General features: G+C 39.0%; 1 protein-coding gene across 1 annotated transcript in view; it reads left to right on the top strand.

The window, feature by feature from the left end:
* The window catches only part of LOC140237557 (coronin-2B-like), a 120,188-nt gene that overhangs the window by 73,800 nt on the left and 18,448 nt on the right, over positions 1-27,940 (top strand). Inside the window, exons 3-4 of the mRNA XM_072317492.1 lie at positions 24,679-24,882; positions 27,626-27,742. Of these exons, the coding sequence (XP_072173593.1) occupies positions 24,679-24,882; positions 27,626-27,742 (321 nt within the window). The remainder of the gene's footprint in view (positions 1-24,678; positions 24,883-27,625; positions 27,743-27,940) is intronic.

Genomic DNA, 27,940 nt, shown 5'->3' with positions numbered 1-27,940 from the left:
ACTTATGGTTGTGTTGCGATGTAGGGCCCTTCCAAGTACTTCCCTCCCATGCTATCAGTGTTTGGTGTTAAGCATCATAATGTTGGTGTTTGAATTTTTTGTGTATTCACACTTAAAAATATTCATTCCAAATGAATGGTGTTGATCTGCACTCAGACACAACACAATCATTGATCAAGTGCTCTAGTTCCTTTAAAGCACAGTGATTCCAGTTCAGTTCTTCTCTAGTTATGGAATGTTTGATTTAGAACTTTTTTTTTTTTTTTACAAGGTATGCACCTCTTTATTTACTGTGCTGGTTAAGTAAATTAAACAGGATGATAAGATAGAACCATTGGTTTTAATGCTGTAATGTGTATGTGTTGTGGGCACACCTGCCACCATAACCATGTAAATGAATTATGTGTATACTAGGCGCAGTGTTCATTGGTGAGGTTGTGACAACGTCTCTCTTCAGATTACATAGTTACAAGAATGTTTGATAGTACATCACAAGATACATTCAGAAATGTTTGATGCCACAGCATCAGTACATACAGGAATGCATTGGCCAGTATTACTCACTCCCGTAAACTCTTTCAGATAGTTCTTTTGGTATACCTTGTGAAAAATGATACAGTGTACTAACAATGTATGCTCTCAAATTAAAGATGACTTGTAAAATGGATTAAAATCCTAGCATTCACATTTTGACTGCCTTTTGGAAGGGCCAGGTCAAAATACCTAATGATAGACATATTGAAAATCATTGTTCTCAAAATGAAAGCTGGGTAAGATTTTAGCATCTCCATTTTTACCACCTATTGAAAGGCCAGGTCAAATCCAAACCAGTGAACAAATGGAGCTGTGCTTATCCTCACCCCTACGAGTGATCAATTACTGTTCCCAATATCTATATTTCAAGGAAACCATAAGTAGAAACATCCTTCAAAATTACAGATAAATGACTGTTCTTGGTTGTCATGTGTTTATCTTTACCCATTTTTTTTTTATACAAAGTATACATTTTCATAATCATTAAACAACTATTAAAGAAGCTTACAAAGACTTCAGTTCATTCACGTCATTACTAGTTGTACAGAAGCTGACTCTGCCAGCTTCAAAGCTAATGATATGCGTTAATCAAAGTAATGTTTACCAACAGGTAGAATTTTGCCTCATGCTGTCAGAATACACCATCAATCCCAGGTGAGATTGCAGTATTTATTTTGAATTATGATACTTTGTACTGGTAGGTTTCCATTTTTTCCTTCATTTGTATCAAGCATTTGAAATATGTTTACAAAAGGAAAACTTGTAGATTATGCACACATCCAAAGTACAACTTTGGGTGTTTACTGTACCTTCGTTCAAAGATGGGAAAGGGGGGAAAGAAAAAAAAAAGCATTCTGTTGTGTTGGCCAGGGTTTTGTCAAACATTTGTCCCGAAATTATTGATTTTTTTTTTCTCCCTTGGCTTTGTCAATAGCGGGGAAGAATTAGCCTGTAAGGTTTTTACAAGCTTTGTTACACTTGACTGCTAACTAGGGCTGTTCTCCATTGGATTCATTCCATTGAAATTTTCTCTCTTCGTGTAATTGGTTAAAGGAAAATTGCTCCTCCCTCCCCACTCCATTCTGTGTTCTTGGTTGGTGTATTGTTGGAGAAACGTCTTGTGTAAGTGTGGAGGCCAGAAAATAAGATTCTTTCTCTCTTATTTGCCATTGTGCATGAACTTTTAAAGCCTGGTGAGCAGTGTAGTGAGTGTATCTCCTGAGGTAAGAGGGAACATCGTCGAGGTGTTTTCTGCAACAAATATTAAAGGAAGAAACGTGAGTAGTGCATGTATTATGCTTGACATAACCTTGGCTTTGAAAGTGAATAAATTGTCGTCATGGATGTTAGCATCTTAATGATCAATGTTAATTCTTCTGTGATGATGTAGTATTGATACTGCTATCTCTACAAAACATGTGAATGTTTTTGCTTTTCTCTTAAAGCTTACTACCAAAGTTATGTGGGTTTGTCATGGGTGAAATGAGCACTTCCGCTAATTTTGGTCTTGTATCAAATCAAGTACATGTGTATTGTTAATCTGTTTGGCTGATGTTGAGCCTTTATATCAGTGCAGTATTGCTGATACCAATATGTTATTAAAAAATGCACTGTTCAGATTCTATTACTGAATGCAATATCTTTCATTAGGAGTTGGTAATGTGCCACCATTGTGTCCAACTCTGTGAACTGTACTGTGTAGGTTAATTTCTAAATGGGACATTTTGAAAAATGACTGACCTTTCTGTTACAGAAATGGAATGGACCAAACATATTTTGATGTTAATTTTTAATCATTTTATGTTATAGCCGTCATGTTTGGTGATGAGCTATTCATGGTATTCAACCTCATGATTTGATTAATTTTTGTTTCTTTGTTTCTGTGATGGACATTTCATTGGCACCAGATGTTGAAAAGTATCTTTGTATCTGGCTGAGCTCATGCAAACCTACTTTTGGCTGATGGCATTTAGTGAAAGAAGTATGAGGCATGCAGAGTATTGCATGTAATGAGTTTTGAATAATTTCTGCTCATTTTCCATTCAGCAGCAGGCCCACATCCGTCTATATGCAATAGGCTCTCTAATGCTCAAGTATTTGAAATAATATTTGAAAGGCACTTTGTCATTCGGCACACTATCAAAACATGGAATAAGCAAAAAATGGAGTAATGAATGAATAATGGTACAGTGCTCCTTATATGTTCTGCATATCACGCTCCAGCTAATGCCCCCTATACTCTGCAGTTTAGACCACATACAATGTACTGCTCAATCCTTCGGATACATTTCAAAGAGTGCTTGTCCATCCAGTAAAACTGCATCTGGAGCATATATACAGTCAACTCCACATAAGTCGACGGCGCATATGTCAAATAATCAGCTAAGTCAAAAATGGAAAGTACCAATTTATATTTATAGCTTTGCATAATAAACGTGAAGAAGTCGGATATCACCCAAAATGATTCCTTTTTCTCAGTACCATCAATATCGACTTATGGCGGAGTTGACTGTATTGAATAATCAAATTACCCTCAGGGAGTGTCTATTGGGGAATAACTGTCCAATTACTGGATTACCTCATGCCCCGCGGCAGTAGAGGGGTTAATTGAGTGACTGCTGTGAACCTGGTGTTACACCTGGATTGCTGCAGCCAGCAGGTGTTCACCTGATCAGCTGACATCACGTGTCATGTTTCAGTGGACTACACGCTAAGCTGAGGAGGTAGTGAGCAGCCACTGTATAGGATGAATTCTTATGATGAACCATGATTGCCAACACATACCTCAATATCTAGTGATGGCCCCCACCTCTGCCTGCTGCCATGTGCTGTCAGACATTAGTATACCGTGCAAGTGGATTTTTTTTTTTTTTTTTTGTGCACATTTCGTGCAAGATGAGACTAGCATAAAAATAAAAGCATGCAAATTTTACATCTTGTTATGTATGTAATGTTATTTCAAATTTTGATTCAGTGGAATTGAAAGCTTGTAAAATCCATCTAGCCTGGCCAAGTATGAAATATTGATCACACAGAAATTTCCACTTTTGCAGTACCACTGGTAGAAACATGTTGGCGATTGCTCCATACGGTTAATATTACTGTTATGTTTTTTTTTATTATCTCATTCAATTCTTACAGTGACTGGAAGATGGTTTAATGACTACAAGTCTACTTAAAGGGAGCATAGTCTTGACTTCATTTATTATTTTGATTTAGAGCAGGGCAGCAGTAGAATAACATAAAGTACACCTGAGAAGATTGAAGAAATAAGACCAATGTATGCCATCTATAACTTGACAATTGAGATATTCAATGACATCAGGAAGAAGAAGAAGAACCATATTAAAAAAGAGAAATTGTAGATTGAGGAGAGGTGCATGGGATAAAGGAACTGTTTTTATGTCATTAATTAGTTACGCTCAGACGGGAGTTCTTAACCTCGAAGTTAGGAAACTTCGAGGTTTAGCTTTTGCCCCCTAACTACGATGTGTGTCCACACGACGAATCGTAACCTCGAGGTTACGAAACTTCGAGGTTACGCTTCTGCCCCCCGAAACTACGAGTGGGTCTCGCTCGATGTTAAAACCACAAAACCGGAAGTTTCGCGGTGACCCCAATACGTGTTTACGAGGGGCGCGCGGGAACGGGCGAGCCATCGACCGGGAAAATTCAAATCTGAAAGTGAAGGAAAATGGAGCCGGCAAAACGGGCCGTGATTCCGCCGGCCCTCGAATGCGAATCATCGGTGGATTTTTCCGATTTTCTTGTCCCAGTGATCGTGAGGTCACTGAAACAAAAACGATACCTGTCAGAAGAAGCTGATAGAAGGGAGCGATACCAACGCCATTTCAGGCGGCGAATGCTGCTAACACAATCCATGGAGCTCATGATGAACATAGCAATTGCGCGCGAGAGACAACCGCGAAGGTGGTGGGTTTTCCCCAAGAGTCTACATTGGTGGAACACCATTGTTATGGAGGAATGGAGTGATGAAGATTGGCTTGCAAACTTCAGGTAGGCCTATGCAACTTTTGAATTTTGACATATTTATAAGAACAGACTAGCTTGAGAGATGGTCGTACAGCATGACGTGCTTAGCTGTAGCTTTCCGCCACCAATGATGATACTGCTGCTAGATACTGTGCTGGGTACGGTGCGTTTGGGAGGTTGACCCTGAAGCAGAGGGAAATTGTGGGGGCTGGGGTTCATGGCGTGGTCACTCTTAACTTCGAGTTTGTTGTTTTTTGTGTCCACACGGTGCGTAACTACGAGTGGGGACCCCCCGCAGCTCGTGGTTAGAGCGCTAACCATAAGATTTCTCGTGGCTCGAAACATCGAGCAAACCTCGAGGTTTGCTAACTACGAGTGCGTCTTCACGGTCCCTAACTACAAGCTCTAACCTCGAAGTTTCCTAACTTCGAGGTTAAGGGCTCCCGTCTGAACGTAACTATTGTGTCTTTAGACTTCAGCTTGGAATTGAGACAGTTTTCTAGGAGCACGGCAAATATGTGTACAGCGGAAAGTGTAGCTGTCTGGTTTATAGAAGAGGAAGGAAAATGTGCAGAAAATAATGGATAAAGGGGAAGAGATACAAAAGGGAAATACTTCTCATGGAAAAAGAGGAAGAGATGGCAAGCTGAGATAATGACATTAACCCACAGAATTTTGAATTACCATATTCATTGCTTTTTTCCCATTCTGTGAATTAAGACAAAATTTATATGAACCATCCATTGTGGCCATCCCAATTGGGGTGGGGGGGGGGATGGGGAGAAAGAAATGATAGATAGCACTGACATTTATTAACGGGATAGAGGAAGAGGGTGAGAGATATTGTGAGAGAGAAAGGGAGAAAATGAAATAGATCAATATGTTCATGAATACCACTCACTTTGCACAGAGAAATGACCGTGTATCCACTGATGTGCCGTGCACGTGTCTCTACCAGTTATGACGGCAAACATTGCATGAGTCATTATATCTCTCCAAGAGAAAGAGAGAGAGCGTAAATTGCATTGTGCCAGTTTGCAGCTTGCTGCATCAGTGCTGGTCCATGTGATGTGTATATCCAGGTCTGAATCAAAAGCAATTTTCTCCCCTCAATTTGAGCAGCCAAAGTGCTCATACGATTTGAATAATAGCTGTCAATAAAGGGAGTCGTTGAGGTTCAACAAAGACAACAATGCAATGCATTTCAGTGGCTCATGATGTATGAAATTTCCCATTTTATGTTTGTGGGCATGTATTTCATAGATTTAGAGCAGTGTACCTTCTTAAAGAGATTGGAAAGAATAAATGATTAGGTGATATTCATAATGAATTTGAGCTACAATGTTGGCTCACTACAGCTGAAACAACTGGAATGTTCGCAGAATCTGTGGAATATTTTGATTCTTGATCTACCAGTCCAGTGAAACCCCCATAGATTTATGAATGGGCTGTGGTAGGTAGGTCATGAAATGACCTGAAATGACATGAAATATGGTATATCACAATATTGTAATTTGATTTGAGATGACATGATTTTTTTTTTTTAATGTAGTACTCTAAACAAGGAAATGTAAAGTGTTGATGATTTTGTTATGAATGCTAGGATAAAGCAAAAACAGTGTCAGTGCATATGCAAAAATTATATGTTCATTTTCCAAAAGTCTGAATTTAGGGGTGAATGGTGTATTGCTGGCATCTTTCTTTAGTAAATTGTTTATACAAATATTCATCATTACCAGTGAAGTAAATCATGTTTGTGCATGTATGTGAAACTGATGATTCAGCTGTCCATAGGCTTAAAAACAATGTGTGATATTCTTGCTTGTCTTGATCATGTCCTGAATACATTATCACAGGAAGTATTACTGCATACTCTCTAGCAGATGAGCCTCAGAAGGATAGGAATACTCTGCATAAGACTCTTCGGGTTTCCCCTCCTCCTTCTTCCACTCCCCTCCTCCTTCCTCTGAAACTGCCAAGTGATCATTTCCTCCATATATTATGTGAGTGTAAGCCTTTGGTTGATGATGGGCTGGCATCTGCATCAATAGGCATGTCTTCATCAGACCGAAGTTCAAACTAGTGGGCTATTTTGTGGTTAATTTGGGAAATAGCCTGATATTACAAATGTGCATCTTCATCAGCTCATAAATAGCCAGCCCGTTTTCGAAATTAGCCCGCAGTTGACGCATGCACACTTTGCATCATTACTCGGCTCGCTCATAGCCACAGAACTCTGCGTAGAGTTCTGTGGTCTCAGCATGCGGTTCAAATGATGGGATTGGGAAAATTTTGGGTCGATGGAGATGCAACCCAAATAGCGTGCTGTTTCACAAACTGGGCCAAGATTTTTGGGGAAATTTTCACGATGTAAGAATAATAATAATGATAATAATAATAGTTGATATTTTCAGAGTGCCTTTTCCATGGGATACAACGTTCTATAAGATGTCATCCCTGGTCGCCATAGGAGATAAAATATATACAAATTACTAGGCAGTGACAGTACAAATCCAGTGCAAAGGGATTTCAGAATCGGTAGGTCTTCAAATTTTGTTTGATGCAAATGGCACGCTATTTTCATCTTCATTGCACAAATTGCGGTTCAATTTGACACCAGGCTAATTTCCTAACCACAAAATAGCGTGCTCATAAACAGCCAGCCAGCTTTCGAAATTAGAAAAATAGCGTGCTATTTTGAAATTTTAGTCTGCTGCAGACAGGCCCAATGGCCCGAATTCACGAAGGTGGTACAAATGAAACCATGGTTTAAACCATGGACAAAAACCATGGAGCGCCAAGTGTCGCACAAAATATTTCGTCACGAAATTGGTCATTTCGTCGACAAAATGACCGTTTCGTTAACGAAATGTTCATTTATTCAATTTCATGAATTTCTTGCGTCGAGATGTTTTCATTGCAACTGATTGACAAATTGCCCTACATCGACGTAAATAAGCACTGAATTGATCAGTGTTTTTTAGTAGTAGCCATGATAAAAAATCATGGGCGTACATACTCGTCGATGTAGGGCAATTTGTCAATCAGTTGCAATGTTCATTTAGTTACAAAATGTTGTCATTTCTTTACAAATAATCATTTCATCGACGAAATGACTGATTTCGTAACGAAATATTCCATGCGACACTTGGCGCTACATGGTTTTTGTCCATGGTTTCATTTGTACCACCTTCGTGAATTCGGGCCAATGTGTCTCTGGGTTTTGTCATCCCAAACTATTCCCCCCCCCCCCCCCCATTTGAATGGCAGCAGGCAATAATTCATCCACTCTCCTGCGTTCTCAGCAATTTATCAGTTCCTTGTTTCAAGGAGACAAGAGATATCATTTTCACTAGGCAGAGTGAGAGTGATGTCAATTTCAGCAGACTGCATTTTTTTCATCCGTAGACCTATTGATTGCTTTTGTAATTCTATTGAAAAAAAAAAAAATATTAGCTTGTTTGTGTAATTATTTTTCAGCTGTTGTGTATGTATGCTGAATCAGAATGAAATGGTCGCCATGTTGGCACACCGAAGACAGAGAAAAAAGAAAATGAATTGGGGAATCAGTTTCATGTTAAACATAGAAAGGAAAAGTAGTGCTGAAGTGGTGAATGATGTAATCATTCTTTAAAGATACCTCTCCTGAATGGGAAATCATGATGTTATTGAGAAAAAGAAAGAGAGAGAGAAAAAAAAAGAGGACTCTCGCAAGATTCCAAACCAAATGTCACAACCGTATCAAATTACATCACTTTATATGTCTTCTCGGACCCCTGGGATCATGCGCAAATCATTGCCTTCGGCAAAGTCACGGCACGTACGTAGGTAATTTGGTGCAGTGGGGGCACTGTTTATGCCATGATGCCGTGCCTGCGAGGCCAGGCGCATGTATAATTACGAGCGGCTTCACGTCACCTTTGGAAACCTTCCCAGGACTTGTCTGAAAATGCCTCGGCTGTTGAGCATGGTTGTCTCACCTCTCATTGTGATGGTGTTTATTCAGCACGCAGCTTTATAATGTAGATGAAATTTGTGATGGTGACTTGACTCTCTCCATTTGAAATTAGGTCATTAAAAGAGGTGAAGATTATCTTTAATATCAGTGAAGTTTATCACGAGAGAATCAAGATGAAAACTGTGTGATTTCTTCTCTGTCTAGTTTTAGGTCTTTTTTTTTTATGAATCAGGAGCGAGAGGGGAATAGGTTGAGTATGAAAGGCAGGAAATTTCTTGCTAGCTATCAATTTGCTCTCTTCTGTTGCTTTATCATGCTAGAAATATCTGTATCACACATACATTATTTCAAACTTTATAGTGTGCTGTATGACTTTCAAAGATGAAGTACTCCATGAACAAATTGTTATGCATAAAGTATACTGTTCTCTGTCTACAAAATTTCTGGTATTTAAATCTACGAAACCTAGGCATATGTAGGTAAAAGTAGAACGACGAGTGAAGTGACCACTTGTGTGGAGAAAAAAATCCACTGACCAGAGCAGCATCAAGTGTGGCCATGCCTTTGTGTCCATGCATGAACCTGTGATATTCAGTGGGTGTGTATAGTCACCGTAGCAGATTGCTTTGGTTACTCTCTCGCTCTGAATGACACTTGCTGTGTGTGGGGGTGTGTCACTCCTTCCCTCATCCCTAGTGATGTATGAATCATCCCTGTGATGTCTTCAGTCTGTGTGTGTCTATGTGTGTGTCTTATATGTGTGTGTGTGTGTGTGTGTCTGTGGGTGTGTGTGTGTGTATTTCTGTATGTCTGTGTGTCTGTGCATCACATGCATGTCTGTTTGTGTGTGTGTGCATTTATATTTCTTTGTTTGCAGGTGCAGGGGCGTGTACCATGTGTGTGTGTGCATTTGCTGATCATGGTGAAGAGAGATTCAAAGCGGACATAGGGCAACCTCTTTCTCCTGGTATATGGCAGTGGTGTTCCATTCCCGCACCTTCGATCATCATTAGGGGAAATGCGCTTATCCCGTATCCGTGGCAACGTTCCCGCTTTTCGTATGAGCAGTGATTTAGCTTTTCATCCTGCACTGATCCCCGAGACGTAAGAGCTGTCTTGGATTTGTTTTTTTGGAGCCGGACTTTTTCCTCCTATGAGATGAATGTAAATATTAAACTTTAAGAAAGGTTTAAACAGAAAAGTTATGGGGGACCTAGTGAAATGATTGTGGTTCTGACATTTTGGGGGTAATTTGTGCATTTTTATGCTTCTACTATGTAGTATTGTTTAGAGTACTGGAGAATGTCCATCTTATTGTCTTTTTTGCGCATTGATTTAATCATCTTTCAATTCATGCACAGATATGGTCTTCTTTTCTGAGACATCTTGCTGTTTGATACATCCTTCAACTCTTCTTTTGTCTTATTGCTCAACTTACATTCTATGTATAATGTTGTCTGAGGCGAACAATCAGTCTGCTTTATTATCTAAGTTAACCATTAGAGCACAGCAGGGCTCGGCATTAGCGGTGGCCCGATGACTCGAGGCCACTAAGAATTGGTGTTGGGCCACCAAATTTATCTTGTGGTGGCCCAGTCGGACAACTAAGATTCAAACTGGATTCTGTATACTTTTGCTTTTATTTCAGGCCACCAATATTTCAAATTCAAAGATTTTAGTGGCTACCATTCTAAATAGTGAAGAGTCCTGCACAGTACATTGCCATAGAACTTTGTGATATCTAAAATTGGAAGTATACCTTCCCATTGCTGTGAACTGCATTGTGGTATTTTTAAAGTCAGTTAGGATTCAGATTAATTCTGTGAGGGATGTCGTCTCAATACAAAGTACATCCTGGTGAATTTAAAGCAATTCAGGCTCCCATGGTGTCCTCACATTAATCGATCATACATGTATGTGTGTACATTGTTTGTAGAGAGAAGCTAATATGTCAGATACAGAGTGACCTTTTGGACCTCATGTATCCTTTTGTTTTGCCATCTAATTTAACTGCTATCAGCAAAGAGCAGTCCTTGATTATATCTAATTATGGATGTAGGGCAGTAGGAATATTTATTCTTTTTTATGCTTTACGTGCAGAGAACAGCCAACAGGACATGAACTGTGTATTTTATATACTGCATAATATAATATATTGTATGTATTGTGCAGTGAATAAGACAGAAGGTAAAACTTCGGTGTTGCATCTTTGATCATTTCATAAACTGACAGATTTTCTTGTTTATCCCAGTAAAATGAGGTTTGTAAGTTTTAGTGTAAATTCACCGAATGAGAGCAGAATCCAGTCTGGTTAGATTTTCAGTCTATCAAATCTAGACCTGCCTTTTGAGTCAGTGGATTCAGAACACATCTACTATAGATATCAACTTTGAGAATGCCTGCAATAAAACTCTTGAAAGTTTAGCTTAACAGAGACCTATAGAATTATTTCTATCCATGCAGCTTTATAGCTGGCAAGTCTCATTTATTCTATAGGAGGCGTCATGAAAACTTAGCTGTATCTTCATATCTTCGCAAGAGATGAACATCTTCCTGATTTGCTTGTTTTTTTTTTTTCTTTTTTGCCCATTGAGATGTTTGTCATACATAAAGATCTCCCTGATTTTGGAACCTCTGTGATATTGATGTGTGAATATTGGCAGCCTTGCTACAGCACTGGACATTTCCTTGTATTCTTTGATGCTAACTATACGTTTGCAAATGTGAAGAATCAAACTGATATTGCACACGTGTAGAATTTAACAAGATCTGAGTTAGGGTACTTGCATGACAGTTGCACACATCATTTTTGAATTGCAATAAAGTGGGTCTGTCTATGTGGAAGCGGAAACATGTAAGCTAATTGATTGAGAGTGATTGCTTTTTTTTTTACTGGGTGATCAGGAGATTAAACAGGCTGAAGCGTGCCCCAGATATTAATCTCGACACATTTCTACGATAAAATATTTGTGTGATTAAGTCTTTCCTTCGGGCCACACACTGTCATCGCGCCAGATTTGTCATAAAAGCTGGACTTTGCGAGAGACATTCGGGTGATATTGCTGCAGGGTTGATAACCTCACAATCGTCGCGGAAACGGTCCAGCTGATATGTATTAGATGTGAAGGGGTTAGGACGTGAGTCATAGAGTTGTATAGCCTTCATGGGGTGCTATTCAGGTGCAATCTGCGTTGCATCATTTCACATTGAAAATTACTGCCCCTTCCAAGGAAAACCAGCATTCCCCGTGATCACTTAGCCATTTCCTGTATGACTGCCCTGTCAGTATTGCTCGTCTAGATGACACTTTTGCAATCAATGTTGCACTGTAACAACATATTATTGCAGATTTCATCATCCACCCACACTTGGGCAACTTATGAAGCAGTTGGCTCTTACATCATAAGTGTATGCATTCTTAACATTTGTGATATTCTTTAAAAAAAAAAATGTCTAAAACAAAGTCATGGATATATTTGATAGATCATCCTATCCAAGTCAGATGCCAATCAAAATCCAAGATAATTTTCCTTCTGCAAAACAGATATCTGATAAAATCAGAGTGGTTTCTGACTTTAATACAGGGACATGAATTTCACACTAGTCTCAAAAACCAAAGCAAACAAATGAGATTCTCCTAGACTTTGTTCCAGGACAAAGCAAACATATTTTGTTCCATTAGCATACCAATGGAAGTTGAGTCCGTCAGTAGAGATAAGGAAAATTAATAATTTCCCTTTAATACCTTTGTCAATATTTAAAGTCGGGCAAAAAGTATTTTATGAGAGGGTGTCTTTTAAAAAAAAAAAAAACATTACTGAAGTGGCTGTATCAAGGGGCTAATATAATAATGTGTTAAAGATAATAAAAAGTTTTGGTACCTCAAAAGCTTCCCTGAATTTCCTTGTCTTGGTTTGTGTTTCAGGTTAAAGTACGTTGTCTGTGAGAATTACTCGCCCCAAAGTGCTCTCATGTCTTAGTAATCATGCAATAATGGTTACGTACCAGAGCCGACGCTGTACAGCGTCGATAAATATTGTACGAAACCACTGACTGCGACCAGCAGCGTGCAGCCCATTGTACGCATAGCTAACTGCGACCAGCAGCTCCATACGCATAGCGTAATGGGGCTTCGCATTGTAGCATTCAGGATCATGACAGAATTAGTATCGCGGGTAAATGTCAACTTAAAATCCAAAAATTTCTTCGATTTGAAGACTTACCAATTACAATGTAATTTGAAGTATTGAAAACAGGCTTAGATCAACGTTTGGTTCTGCCAATAGTCCCTTTCTGTTCGAATTGATGACTGAATGTGACTCGGTCGAGAGGACCTTGGGAGAGCTACATACACTGGATACCATGGCCAGCGCATGCGCACACAAACATCTTATCCGTTCATGGATTTGAAATTTGTATGCATGTGATGTGTTCGCATGCACTGGCTGTAGTATTCAGTGTACTGTATGTAGCTCTCCTAATGTCCTGTCGACCGAGTCACATTCAGTCATCAATTCGAACAGAAAGGGACTATAGGCAGAACCAAACGTTGCCCGAAGCCTGTTTTCAATACTTCAACTTAATTGGTAAGTCTTCAAATTGAAGAATTTATGGGATTTTAAGTTGACATTTACCCTGCGATACTTTAACCTGTCATGATCCTGAATGATACAATGCGAAGCCCGATTACGCTATGCGTATGGGACTGCTGGTCGCTATGCATATGGGGCTGCTGATCGCAGTTAATTGCATGATTACTAAGACATGAGAGCACTTTGGGGCGAGTAAGTCTCACAGTGTTAGTTATATGAAAGGTACTTTAACCTGAAACACAAACTAAGACAAGGAAATTCAAGGACACTTTTGAGGTACCAAAACTTTTTATTATCTTTAAACCAGGGAGGTGGAAAGAGATACTCTCTTCCCACCTCTTCAATGATTAGACAGCATGTAGGCCTAGATGGTAAAAAAAATGTATTATCTGTGAAATTTTCTTGTGTTAAATATTTGACAATCTGTTTGTGCTTGTCATTACATTCATTATAAAAGATAATTTTTGATAGATTCTTATTCAAATGTATCCATCTCCTGCAGAGTGAACAATATGATATATTGTCTAGACAGACTGCTGTAAGACAACTCAGGCAGTCGTAATTGCAGCACTTTAACGTCATGTTGTGGAAATATTACTCTGTGGCCGAGCATCGGAAAGTGTCTTTGACGGTTCACCTGTCCCGGTTTGCCGAGAAGCATCGGTTGACCTCTTGAGATTGGCAGCTCTGTCTCCGCAATCGTCATGAATCTGCCTCTTCCAATGACGTCAGACCTTTACCTAATGAAGTCCTCTCTGCTTTGCATTTCCCCGCAGAAATTCTGAATGCATGGGAATAGTGTGGGAGATGACATGAAAAAGAAGGATAGGGCTGCACAGAGAATGGTTTTCCTTCAAAGGTTGAAGGTTACTGTAGAATATTGGAAGCCATTCCCCTCCCATCAACCCGCCCCCACCCCCCCCCCCCAAAAAAGAGAAGAAGTTACAGAGCAATATGACTGATTATAGATTGTCACAGCCTGAATGCTAGTCAGTCACAGACTGTCTGCTGCCTCAATGCAGCACTCAGGTGATTCCTGTTAGGATGCCTCAAGGTATCTCACCAAGGGAATTTATCATGGCAAGCTGGGTAAATATTGCATTCATATCCGGCAATGGATGCACCGACTTGCCTTCACCGTGCACTCCAGTGACCGGGAGAAAGATATAACCATTGCCTAGCAACGATGTGAATGGTACAGAATGCGAAAGTCGTTTTGTCATGGAGACCAGCAAATTATTGCCCAGTATTCAGCTGGGTCATTAATCAGGATTTGACCATGATCAAAACCAGAGGGAAAAAAAAAAACCCTATAATAATAACAAGAAGAATATATAGAGTCGGAGGATATAAATGTATAAAGGGAAAAACTACAGAGTTTGCTGATGAAAGGGGAGGTCATTCTGAATAAGCCAGAACCATTCATAACTCTTGATCATAGAATCACACAGGCTGCTTTTACATCTCAAAGAAATCTCTTAGCATTCTTGTGGAAGGCTCACAATGTTAATACTGATGTAGAAGGATATTGGATTTTTCTTTCATTTTCAATTTGTGAGTTAATTTTCATTTGTGACAAATATCATTCAGATTCTGATAGTGAAGTGGGTTCTGTAAGTGGGCTCTTGCAACAGGTGGTTTTTCTATACTTGTGAAGCCTCCTCCCTCAGTCTGTAGTTCATTTGAGCAAAAATGATACTTTCTACCTTTTGTTTAGTGCTTGTTGACCATACCACAGTTCTCAGAAGGGCTTTTTACACTTGTAAATTTTTGCTTAGCCCCGGACCAACGGTGGGGCTAAGGGGGGGCCTTAGCCCCACCGTTGGTACGGGACTATCCTTAGCCCACTTTCTGTTTACACTCGTTTTTGCCAAAGTGGGCTAGCCCCACCGATAGAACGGTACTATCTGGCCCTGCAAAATAGCAGGGGTTAGCACCGCAATTACGGTGCTAGCACCGCAATTGCGGTGCCAAGCAAGTGAGTGTAAACAGAACGAAAAGATAATCCTGGGCTAAGCGACGGAGACGAAGACCGACCCTCACTGACCAATCAGAAACGAGGTAATCAAGTGCAGCGTAATTATGAATATTCATGTGGTTTGGAAAGTCCGGGGCTAAGAAATACGAGTGTAAAAAGGTCAGTTTTCTCCTTAGCCCCGGACAAGAGATAGTACGGGACTAATTGGCGAGTGTAAAAAGCTGAAAAAATTGGTACGGGACTAACGATAGTCCTGGGTCAGAGAAAGTCCGGGGTTAAGAAACACAAGTGTAAAAAGCCCTAGAGCACTTCATATCATTTACCTTCCCACCCACCACCCCCCCCCCCCACCTGTCATTTTTCGCTGTCAGAACTTTGCAAGACAGTTCATTAATCAGGCTGAAGGAGGGACATTCAGAGGCAAGGTCAGGTGTTTTGATTATTCAGAAAATGATCAGTACACCTGTGCCAACTCATCTCTGGATGAATTGTGAACCTGGCTTGCAAGGTGCAATGATTTACCCCCATAATCCGGTGCCCTCGCCCCCTTTCCTCTCCTGTGTCCTTCATTCCTGTTCTCTCTCTCATCTCATAGCGGTTGATTTAGCCCTTCCTTTTTGGAACAGGTTAGAACTCAAGCCCTGAAGCACTCACATACTGTAAAACATGATATATTTGCGGCATGAAATTTTCGCAAATTGGAACTGACAGCCTTTTTTGCCGTATGAAATTTTCACGAATTGCCACTGGCATTCAATGCATATAGTGTAGACAAGAAATTTCGCATGCATTTTAATTTTGCGAATCTCGGCGCTCGCGAAATTTGCGAAATGAAAATCCATGCTAACATTCATCTTTTTACAGTACACACATAAACAGACAGACACAGATAAAGATAAAATTCAGTTTGTCACGTTCCCAACAGTAGCTGCCATAGTTAATGATGGTATTGATGATTACTGTCATTCATCTGTTAGTATCATAGTTAGAACTACAATAGTATCATAGAACTACATTACACATTGCTACTGCCACTACTCACTGCCATTACTGTTGTTACCATGACATTAAAAACTTTAAAAATGATACAGTAAAATTTGTAATGATAGCTAAGGTTTGTGTAGTGTTTTCACAACTGTGAATACAAAACAATATATCAGTTTGTGTTGCCAGGGGGAAGATGGCCACTTTGAGATCTATGATCCAAACTTTTGAAGGAATGTTGTCCCTAGTCACTGGTTCAACATTGAATGTTAGTCAGTCGAGTGGCTGGTAGTGTGCCAGCAAACATGGTGGAGGTTGAGATGTCGCTGAATCAGAGGAAATACCATGATGCGCAAGGTTTTCCTTCCTCAAGCGAGAGGATGCTCCAGGACAGAGGCGACGTGGAAGATGATCAAAATTTTCATACTTTTTACTGACACTTGCTTTTCTAGTTACTTGGAGTATATGTCCCTACAGTTTACGTTGCTATGGTAACTCTTGCCTAACATGTTAGTCACATTGACTAGGGTGTTTTAGCTCCGTGATCAGAGGAGATTGTACTGCATTAAGTTCCCCTCAAACTAATTCCTGGATCTGGGAAGAACTTTGCTAGACGCTCTCCGCCGCTCTCGACTCTCTTCGCAAGTTTTTAAGCCGGTGCGAGGAAATCGGCCACTGAGTCAGTGGAAGTCGAAGAAAACGAAGCGGAGCGCATGCCAAAGACGAGGTTTTTCGTGTCCCCTGATGACAATCCCAGCAGGTGCCGTTTCTATCCCCCTCCAATGAGGTGTTAATTGGGGGGCTTTAGGAGGGATTCAGGGAGGACAGAGGACCATGACACCCGGTGATGGAAGAAACTGAGAGTCTGCCTTGTAGGTGTTGTGCTATAGGAGATCACTGAGAGACTCACTGTTGGAAATATTTGGTGTCTGATATCTATCTTCAGTGATATCACTCTTCATAATATGCACAAAGTGTTGACTAGGGGTCAAGAAAATTGTCTTTGTGTACTTTGATAACCTATTTACTGTATACGCCGAATATTTCGCGACTGAGGTTTTTATTTTTGCGAATTTCGCGAGTTCGGTGCTATTCGCAAAATTAAAGACACGCGAAAATATTGACTCTTATCCCATTGTGAATGTGACGTACGCGTGTACACTTCTGCGTTCAGTACAGGACTCCACAATCGCGAATTTAACCACCCGCGAAATCGTTGGGAATTCCTGATTCGCGAAAATTTAGACTCGCGAAATATATGGCGTATGCAGTACATTTTAGATAATTCCAGTTTTAAGGCCTCTCATGTAATTGGTATTGTGAAATAAGATTTTAAACGGCAGATAAATACATAATGTTGCATCCGCCTGCTGTTTTTGTAAATATCCCAGTTTTATGAATTTCTGAAAATACACACACATGTACATGTATCCACACACAAACACTCACACAAAATGAATATTCCTCATATAGTTCCTACACACACCTAGAGATGGGGGCAACTGAATAAGTTTTATGGGAATTCAAAGGTAACTCATTGTTGTATAACTGTTAACTCACAAGGTGTAACAGATTTTGTTCCATTCTCAAGTTCACTTTTAGCAGCACTTTTCAACTGAGATGTTCAAGTCATGTGTTTGGGCCTCGATTTGTGAAAGAACTGGGAAATGGTGACAGCTTGTAAACAATAAACTGCAATATTTGTGTCAAATATCTGAACAGAGTCTAGGAATAGATGAGAAAGGGGACTTGACTCACACAGACAAACCAAGTTCTTACCATGAACTGTCTCAGACTTCGTATCAAAGCATACCCCACAATAATGTCATTTGACAAGGGTAAGATAATTTCAATGAATAAAATAGGAAAGCTCTATTTGGTTCTCTTCCAAATTTCAGATGTGATTCAATGGTTAAGCTGTTTTGATAGGCATTTTAATTTCTTGACAGATGTTGTGGTTTAAAAAAAAATGGAAACACTCTTGTTTGTTAGCAGTGTCACTGTATAATCTGGATATCTTCCAAATCTCAGTCCACATTTCATGGCTGGTCTGTGTCATACCATAGTCGTACTGATATTTATTGAGGCAGAGGTTTTCATAACAATGTATTAGGATGTTGTCCTGTTTAATAGCAGTTGATATTTATTGAAGTCAATTCAACAATTTTCATTTCATATCAGCAACAGATAGCATCATGTGTGCGTAACTGATAGCCATGCAACATGGCAAGGTAATTGACATTCACATTATGATAGTTTAACACAAGTTTGTATTTAACAAAGGTTATTAAGTAATCATATGAAATGCAAGACATAAAAGCAAAGTGATTGGAAAAATGTTGGATATGAGAAGTCAGCTTCAGAGCAGGGCATGTATTTACGTTGATTACTTTAAAAAGGGAATTTCAAAATACATGAATTATCAATAAATTATTATATCAGTAATGTCATTTGTCAGATATAGTAATTATTTATGTTCCGTTTTGAGAATGGAAATGGAATAGCTGTCCCCCATTTCTAAGGCATGCATTCAGCACATCCTGAAGAAATGTGATTGTCATTGAACCAGCATCATTTTTGTGAGCTCAACATGACTTCGAATTGAAACAGCTGAACCACACAACTTGTTAGAATCATCTTTATTTTATCTCTCCAGCACGAGTACCTTCAGCCATTGATGCCTGGGTAATTTTGTGCATTTTGAAAGAATCCCTCGGTGGCATGTGTGCAATGACTAATAGCCAATGACCAAGTTGAAGTCCAAGATATTGAAACAGATAATGCTCTAGGAATGTTTTATAGATCCTGTAAAAAATTAATAAATTATGCGCTCTTACATCCAGTGTATTGCCAAAGTGAAAGCATGGAAGACAATCAGGCTCCTCATCCTAAATTAATCACATACGTTCCATGTTTATATCGCAGTATATAACATCAGCATTGTTGTCTGTGTAATTGATATTGATTTTATGGCCAGTGGGGTGCCATGCACCAGCTCATTAATTACCAGTGTCAATTTCCTTGGGAATGTGAAAAATGTCACGCATTGCAGGGTGGCTGCATTGCTGAATGATGTTGAACATTTTCATTTGAAGAGATCATAGGTCTTCCTGCACCAGCTGAGGAAGTTGATATGTGGACCCTGGAAGGTGCCATAGTTTGACACTAGTGTGCTAGTTTACCCAATTCCCCACAGAGGGATTGTCCCTATTCTACCATGCAAGCCTCTCTAACAACTACTACACAATTAAAGGGATGTTATAGTTTTGGTTAGGATGGGGCTTCAGGTTTCCAACTTTTTTTTTTTTTGGTGAGATAATTAGAAGCCAGTTGTGAAAAATAAAAGAGCATACAATTCTAAGAGGTATTCAAAGTTTATTTGATGGAAATTGGTTGTGAAATAGCTGAGATATCCAAAACAAAGGGATTCTAATAAAAAGTGGGACCACCATTATATATTTTATCTATTTTTTTCTTCTTGCAAAAAGTTAAAATCTGAATCCTCCATCTCAACCATAACTATACTATCCTCTGAATAAAAAAATATATTGTAAAAGTCATGCTTTTGGTCAATTTCTATCAAATACAAATCCTCCTGAAACTCATCATTGTTTGATTTCAACACTGTAATGTATTGCGATACATTTTTCAAAACAGCAATTTTAGCACTTTTAAATCCAAGGAACTGAAAAAAAAAATGCATACCTTTTGTTTATACTTTTGGAACTGAAGTTGAAAGTGCATTGAACCGGGGATTTGCCCAAATTGAGACAAAATGGAGACAGATCAATCTCCATGGACTGGTCCTGGAGACACAGATGAAGAGTCTCTTTCTCGAATGAAGATTGACTTCGGCGATAGTCGTGCCCTTTCCTTCCTTGTTTTTACTGCCATGCTGCGATGATGACAGAGTCAATTCATCACTTTTCGATAACCTCAGCCAATGTCTGTGTGTATGTGGGTGTGTTTGTTTGTTCCTTTCTGTAGTTGGCTGCCGAGTTGGCCATAGAAATTTGGCCATGAGGTTTATTTGCTGTGAGGCTAATTAAGGAAAGAACAAAAGAGGGGGGCTGACACTCAGACATACTGCTTGACCAAATGTGATTGATGTGATTCACCCGATTCATTGTTTGAAAGCAGCAGTAATTGTAGGACACTGAGGCCGTGCAAACACTGTATGCCTGATTTGGAAGAAAAAAAGGGAAATATCCTGAGGTACTTTACAGAACGTAATAAGCAAAGTTGTGTGTTTAGCCAGCAGGCACTCGTCAAAACTATGAGTAATCTAATTCACGTATATACTACTTCAGTTTACAGCTGCACGCATGATGTGGTGCTGAGCTGCAGAAGGTAGCAGTATGGGGAGGGGGGGGGGTTGGGATAGAGTATGGGGGGGGGGGAGAAGGGAGGTGAGAAAAGTGCAAACTAGCCGTGAATGGTCCCCGAATAGGATAGATAATCACTGAATGAGTGTCGCAGTTGTCGCAGGGTGTTAAAAGGTGCCATCGCTCACATTGGCCAGTTTTTAACCGCAGCCAATCGAGAACTTGGCCGTTCGTTCTTGGTGGGACCGCCGGATCCAAGGTGATCTCTTTTCCCCCACCACTGTCATTGCTGTCCTTCGCTGTGTCCACTCGTAGTCTCCCACAGGAATATTAAATAGTGAATATACCGTACTCAGTAACGTACAGCGTCGGGTAAGTCTTGAAAATTTTGTGCATAGTCTTTGCATAAATATGTAGTAGTCCTAAATATACAGTGACAGATAGACCGATTGTGAACCTTATTATTATTTTTTTTTCTTTCAAAGATAGATACTGTGAATGATGTGCTGTTTTACTGTGTAAAGGGTTTTTAGGGCACAAAGGTATTCCCAAGTTAATATTTCCTCTGTGGTTGTGACTTTCACATTGAATTATTCACAAGAGACAATCCTGAAAAGCAAAAAACATGAATAAAAACATAATTTGGCTTTAAAATCCAAATTGTGTTTTCCTGTTATTGAATATACAATGCAGGCTTGTACCTTGGTACGCCTTATCCAGACTCTGAATATATACTTGTAGGTGATATTGCCAATGTCGCCTTATCATATCTAAATCATATGATATAATTACTATAATGTTTTCAGTCTGAGTGTGTCATTACATTTTGTGAAATTTCTACTAATCTGCTACTTCGAATATGCTTTAATATTTTTCATTGGATTTTTCTGTGGATGCACCTTTCCTGTTGGGTAAACTTCCCTTTAGATGCAAATCTAGGGGATGATATGTTGGGACAATTTATTTGCTTGGTTTTCAGACAAATTTTCAGGCATTTCTGTACATTACTGTGTAATGCAATTGTGCTCTACATTTAACATCTTCATTTGGTCAAAAGAGGCAGACTAGCCTTTCATTCTCCAAAAGTTTTGTAGCACTCGATATTCCAAGATTGCCCAAGATTTGAGGGCCTACAGTCTTTACTTATTTACCATAAAAATACAAAATGTAATTATATATGACCCTCTTTTAGAAAGGAACAGTGCAAAATTGTTGCCATGGTTATTTGGGGTCAGAAGGGACAACAGAGCGTGTGATATGTCTGTACCCTTCCATGCAGTCACAGTCGCCCGACAGGTAGATTTCAAGCAACATGTGGCAAGCCGTAGTGTGTGGATCAGGTTGATCCAGTCGAGGGGCTTGTAATACATGTGTCATGGTTCCTGTAGCTACTGGTATTAAGTGGTATTAGGCACAAGCCACCCACCACAAAGTTTAAGAATGCTAGTCATCATCCCTAATACATTGACATGCGTGTCCTGCCCCTTTTCATGACAATTTTGCGGATTGTCTATGTATCATCCAGGGAGGTAGACTGTACTTGTAGCCTTCGAGTACCGTAATTCACAATGCTCTATTTTTTTACTTTTTTTTTGTGGATGAGAATGCTTTATATATGCCTACAAAGAAAAAAGTATTTCACTTCGAATTTTGTTTTGATATGGCAAAAACAGCATTTGGATATGTCAATAGGTATCAGGAGAACTAGGAAATACCACTACTATTATTGGTCCAGAATTGTGTGGTGTAATAGTTGAGTGCAAAAACAAACTCATGCAATAATCAGGTTGTAATAAGATTTGATATTTCTCTCTTGTGATATGTATAGCATGAATACCCGTGATCTCACTGGAATATGAGGGAAGTTTTTATTCATTATTTATCTGTCTATTTATTTATTCATTTATTCATTCATTCATTCATTCATTCATTCATTCATTCATTCATTCATTCATTCTCTTTCATTCATTCATTCATTCGTTCATTCAATCATTCAATCAATCATTCTCTTTCATTCATTCATTCATTTGTTCATTCAATCAATCATTCATTCATTCATTCTCTTTCATTCATTCATTCATTCATTCATTCATTCATTCACTCATTCATTCATTCATTCATTTACTCCTTCACTCCATTCATTCATTCATTCATTCATTCATCCATCCATCCATCCATCCATCCATCCATCCATCCATCCATCCATCCATTCATCCATTCATCCATCCGTGAAAACCACTTCTAACAGATCACACATAACATGTCCTTGCAATAATGCCACCACAGTACTTCGTGATACACTGTTTGGTGTGTACTGTCACATTCAAATTCTACTCCCATCGGATTCTTATGAAAGCATTAGGACATTGTAGGACTTGAGCGTGTAGGAATCTAATATCTCTTGAGCAACATGCTCAATTGTCTTGTCAGTGCTAGTTTCATCTGCTGTTCCTGAGACAGTAGTTTGCTTTTTTTTTTTTTTGTTCTTTCTCTTTTTTTTTTTCGGGTGGGGGGGGGGGGTTGGGTTTTACATTAACCCGTTGAGGACGGTTTGATTTTGCTAAAACACGCATTTCCCATAGATACCTGCCCGAGTATACTCGGGACTCGTCCTCAACGGGTTAATTTAATTTGAATGAAAAGCACGAAACTTGGATAGTTATGTAGTTGTCTTTTCGGTTTCTGTTGAGTATTTGCCTGCTCTCTCTGAACATGATGTATAGCAGATTGAGTCTTGTGTGAAAAGTCTTGGAATTCATGCGGAAGACATGGAATCACATATTACTTGTCAAACTTTGCTCAGTTTCTTAGCACTATCAGTGTTCATTTAGATGCACAGGCTACAAACACAGTAAGATACGCCAAATATACAAATAAATCAATTCTTCGGCTGCAACTATTCGAAGCAGTAAGGATTTTAAGGACTGCTTTTTCTTTCCAGAAAGAATTTATTTCATCTGAAAGGAAAGACTTTTTTTTTAGTCACCTGAACGTGTAAGGCTTAAGCCTGCAAACACAACTATGACTACATGATCTGAATGTTACATTATTTTCTGATGTGACCTGTCTTCCTCGAGTTTTACTGAGTCATATCTTTATGAAACCTCCTCTGTGTTTTGCTTATTAAAGAGTATTCCTTTCAAAATACTAATGGCATGGTGTCGGTCACAAAGATTCCAAGTAAGAAATGTAACACTGTTTACCGTCTTTCAAGTAATGTATCACGACCTGAGATGTAATTTAATGTGATTTATGGTAGATGTTACACCGATGACAGGTATTTCCTGTTTATGCTGTTGATGAGACCCACCTATGAGAGAAGATTGTCTGGATTTAATAGTTTTCCTTTGGGAAATTCAGAGGAAGTATTATCCTAGATGTGTTTGGATGCTGTGAAATGTGTGAGGATGAAATTTCACTAGGAGCCTAAAAGTGTCATCCGTTCTACAAAGCTGTGGTTGTGAAATTTGCATTTTGCACTTCAACTATATTTGCCTACTTGGTAAATTGTAGCATGCTTTCTTTTGTGAATGATGGTAAATGATGCATATGTGGCCACGCATGTGATTGGCTAATAGATTCATAGTGTATGTTTCTGCAGTTTGAACGTGACGACGCGACAGGCTGTGTTTTACGTTGAAATTTCTATTAAAATGTTGGATAACTCATTAATCTGGTGAGTGTAATGTATTCTTAAAAAGCTAATTTCACTATACAAGCTTAAATTTGCCGACCTAGGGCCGTGAATTAGACGCAATCGAGAAGGGTAAGGTACCTCACCCAATTTTCCATAGAGACAGTGGTTAAGAACATTCACACAGCAATGGGTACTGCAACCTTCCGTCTGTCTACGGAGGACAGCGTTAATGGCAAAATATAAAAAGAGTCCTCCGGACAGACGGATCTTTCTGTCTAGTGTATAATATGCAATTGGACATCACTCCTGCACATTGGAGCAGAAAAGGAGGAAAAGGGTGTATTTGAGGGTACAAACATGAGACACTGTAATCACTGAAACTTTGGAAATTCATGCGTGCTGGGCAAACTTCAGCAAGTTATGCTTGTTCATGATTTTGTGGATGAGAGCAGAATGTTTTCATATTCCGATTTCTTCCCTGAGAATTAGTGCATTCTTCTTCTTTTTTTTTCTTGCACTAGTTCAAGTAAGTGCAGATAATTCATGAATATGTCCACACCACGACATATTCAATGTTCCAGCAACAGTAGGAAGAAAGTGAAAAGCAGTAGATTCTATTCCAACAGATATGTGATCACTTTTATTTCATGTCTCTTCTTTTCATGAATATCGTGCAGGACATGCCAGGGTTCAAGCAGTTGCGGCACTCCAAGTTTCGGCACGTGTTCGGCAAGCCCTTCAGACGGGAGAAGTGTTACGATGGCATCAACATCAGCCGCAACGCACACGACAACAACTTCTGCGCTGTCAACCCCAAGTTTCTCGCCATCGTCACCGAGTCTGCTGGTGGCGGGTCCTTCATCGTCATTCCTCTTGAGCGTGTAAGTCTCTCCCTTTTATTTCCCATCATTTACACTTTGGCCAAAAAAAAAAAAAAAAAAAGGTCATTCGACTTAAATCAAACTGCTTATAAATCTCTAAACTGTGCATTGCCAAAGAATGACGAGGTGTCCTCACCTAGGGCTTAGTTCAGCAAGTTGGATCATGGTATTAGAATTACAAAAATGTTTGTTTGCATGCTGTTCATGCACTCTGAGTCAAATCATTGCAAACTTAAAAAAAAAAATGACGAAATTAGTATGATCATAGTTTATTAGTTATTTGTGTGTGTGTGTGTGTGTGTGTGTGTCAATAACAAGAGCAGGTGTTTGCAATATATTTCAAAAATCAATATTTAAGATATGTTCGTTTTGATACTACATGTGAATGAGCCTCCTCATTCTGCAGAAGTTTCCATTAAAAGTTAAGTATCTCTTCATGTCCTGACAAGAAAATTTCAAAACCTCCCTAATTTGGGAATCACATTAACCAATTGAGTTAACATACATTGCTAGGTCATTCCAAAGGTATATAAAAGATATATAAAGATATTATTTTCTTTACCTTGTAGTTAAACTGAGAAATCAGCATTTACAAAATAGACCAGTTTGACTAAATTCCATATTTTATTAATGTACCTTAGATTTCTCAACAAAGGTAATTTGTGACAACCACTTTGTTTAGAGGTTTGGTCCTAATGTAGCAACTACTTCAGTGAATACAAAGAGCCCCCCCCCCCCCCCCCCCCAAATCGAAAACAAACAAACAATAAAAACAACAAGAAATAAAACAAATGTGAAAATGAGATTCCAGGGCCCCGTTGCAAGAAAGTTGCAATCAATTGCAAATAATTGTTAATTTTGAAACAACCATTCTGATTGGCTCAGGGTCTGCCCTATTAAGAAGACATGCATGCAACAATGATTTTGATTGGCCAGTGACAATCAGTTGCAAGTTGCGTTTAAACGCAAAGTTTCTAGCAACGGGGCCCTGGTCATTACTCGACAATGCAACAGATGAGTGATGCGTAATCAGGACCTACCCAGTGCTTTGATAAGTTAACCACACGTTCTTGGACACCAGCTGTTTCCAGTTGGCCGACCAGATGCGTAGCTATTAACTTGATTGAGCACATGTGCGCAAATGTTTTCTTTCTCCGTAGGCACTCGACAGAGCAACAGAGTAATGTGAAGGTTTGCTTTTTGTCAGACAGCCGATCAATTACAGCGAGCACGCTGCTGTCCCCATGTGCTACAATCGACCGTTGTCCAAAATTAGAAGTTTATTTACGGATGCCACACATTGTACACCCTGGGAAAACTTTTTGGTTGCATGATGAATGCGCTCTCCTCGAGTGGTGTTGAAACACTGCAGTAAAAAAAGGGTGTTGACACATTATGTCAGATCACTGCAAATTTTGTTTCTAATTGCCTGTATCTTTGCGCTAAATCTTGTGTGTTCTTGTACGTGCTAGTTTTCCTTTTTTTTTTTCTTTTCTTTTTTTTTTTAGAAGGGGATAACATAAAAGGATGAGCGATTAAACTTTCTGAAATCTATTTGATTTTTTTCCCTCGGTGTTTAGAAGAGAGAAAAACATGTGCAGTTTGAAAAAGAACCACATCAAAATCATAATGAGCTACAAGATTAGGCACAGCTAAGCTTTTAGTGGTTACTTATTTCTTTCCTGAGAAGAATCACATCAAATGTAAAGTTTTACAATGTCTGAAACAGTTTGAACTATATCATTTTCATAATAGAATTTGTGATGTAAGGCAACCAATCAGTCCGTAATGTTACTAAATAATTGTATGTTTTAAAGTCTTTTGAAGGACAAATAATGTATTTATATGTTAATGCTAGTCACTCTAAAATTGTGCATAGTATGTTCAATTCACATCATTGAAGAGGATGAGACAATAATTTTTGCAGCAAAATTCCCTATGGACTTGGCAGTTAAATGAGGAATTCCAGACCAGTTGAAAATTAGTCAGAAAAGAAAAAGAAACATTTTTTAAAGACAACAATGAATATTTCCTCAAGGTTGGATGAAAATTAAGGAATATGTAAAATTGAGAAGTTTTGATAATTTTCATGAATCAGTTCTGGAACAATCAAATGTTGAATTGATGATGTCATCCAGTCACAAATTGTCAAACAGTTTGTGCATAAAATTGAGAATTTCAGGTTTTTCGTTCATGGACAAACACAATTATGCTTCATTCTCATATCATCTATCTGTCTGATCATGATTTGGAAATATTCAACAACGAATAACATTACACATTTTTTAGCAAAAGAGTTGCATTTTCATCATTTTTTATTACATGATCTATGGAAAATTGTGAGGTGATGACATCATCAGCTCACTCATTTACATACTGGTTTCATCTATTCAAGAATTGTTTTGCCAAAATTATAGAATCTTTAAAATTTTGTAATTTCCTTACATTCAGTCTGATTTTGACCAATTATCTGCTCCTGTGTTTGTCACATTTTAACTCTTTCTTTTCAGACTACCTTTCAACTAGTCTGAAATTCTCCCTTATGACTTTCGGTGTAAAACATCTTCTGAAAAGAAGAATGCTATGCAGTGGATATACACTTTCGTGTACTGATAATTGATAGGGTTTTGTCAAAAAGGACATAAGTTTTAATTGTGTGTATACAATCCACTGATTCATCTTGGCTGCAGATCATACCCTTCCACTTGTCATGTTGCTTCTCTCTCTCTCTGTTCGCTGGCAGGTTGGTCGCGTCGGGCTTAACTTCAACAAGGTGTGCGGTCACACGGGCGCCGTGATGGATATCAAATGGGATCCCTTCGACGACCACATCATCGCCTCGGCTGCGGAAGATGGCAAGGCAAGTGGGATGAGTCGCGTGGCTTCTTGTAGCCCGCATAAATCACACTGCCCCCTCGGAGAAATGTAGGCCTGTTGTCATCTAGACGCAGCACTCGTGACACACTCCTGTGGCATGGATATCATATTGCACAGTGGAAAATAAATTCTGAATACATTGATACTTCGTAATCAATTTAAAAAAAAAAAAAAAAAAAGA

Source organism: Diadema setosum, chromosome 14 (assembly GCF_964275005.1).
Source record: "Diadema setosum chromosome 14, eeDiaSeto1, whole genome shotgun sequence".
NCBI classification, from domain to species: Eukaryota; Metazoa; Echinodermata; class Echinoidea; order Diadematoida; family Diadematidae; genus Diadema; species Diadema setosum.
The sequence above is the reverse complement of the archived record's forward strand: the minus strand, read 5'-3'. Positions and strand labels throughout refer to the sequence as shown.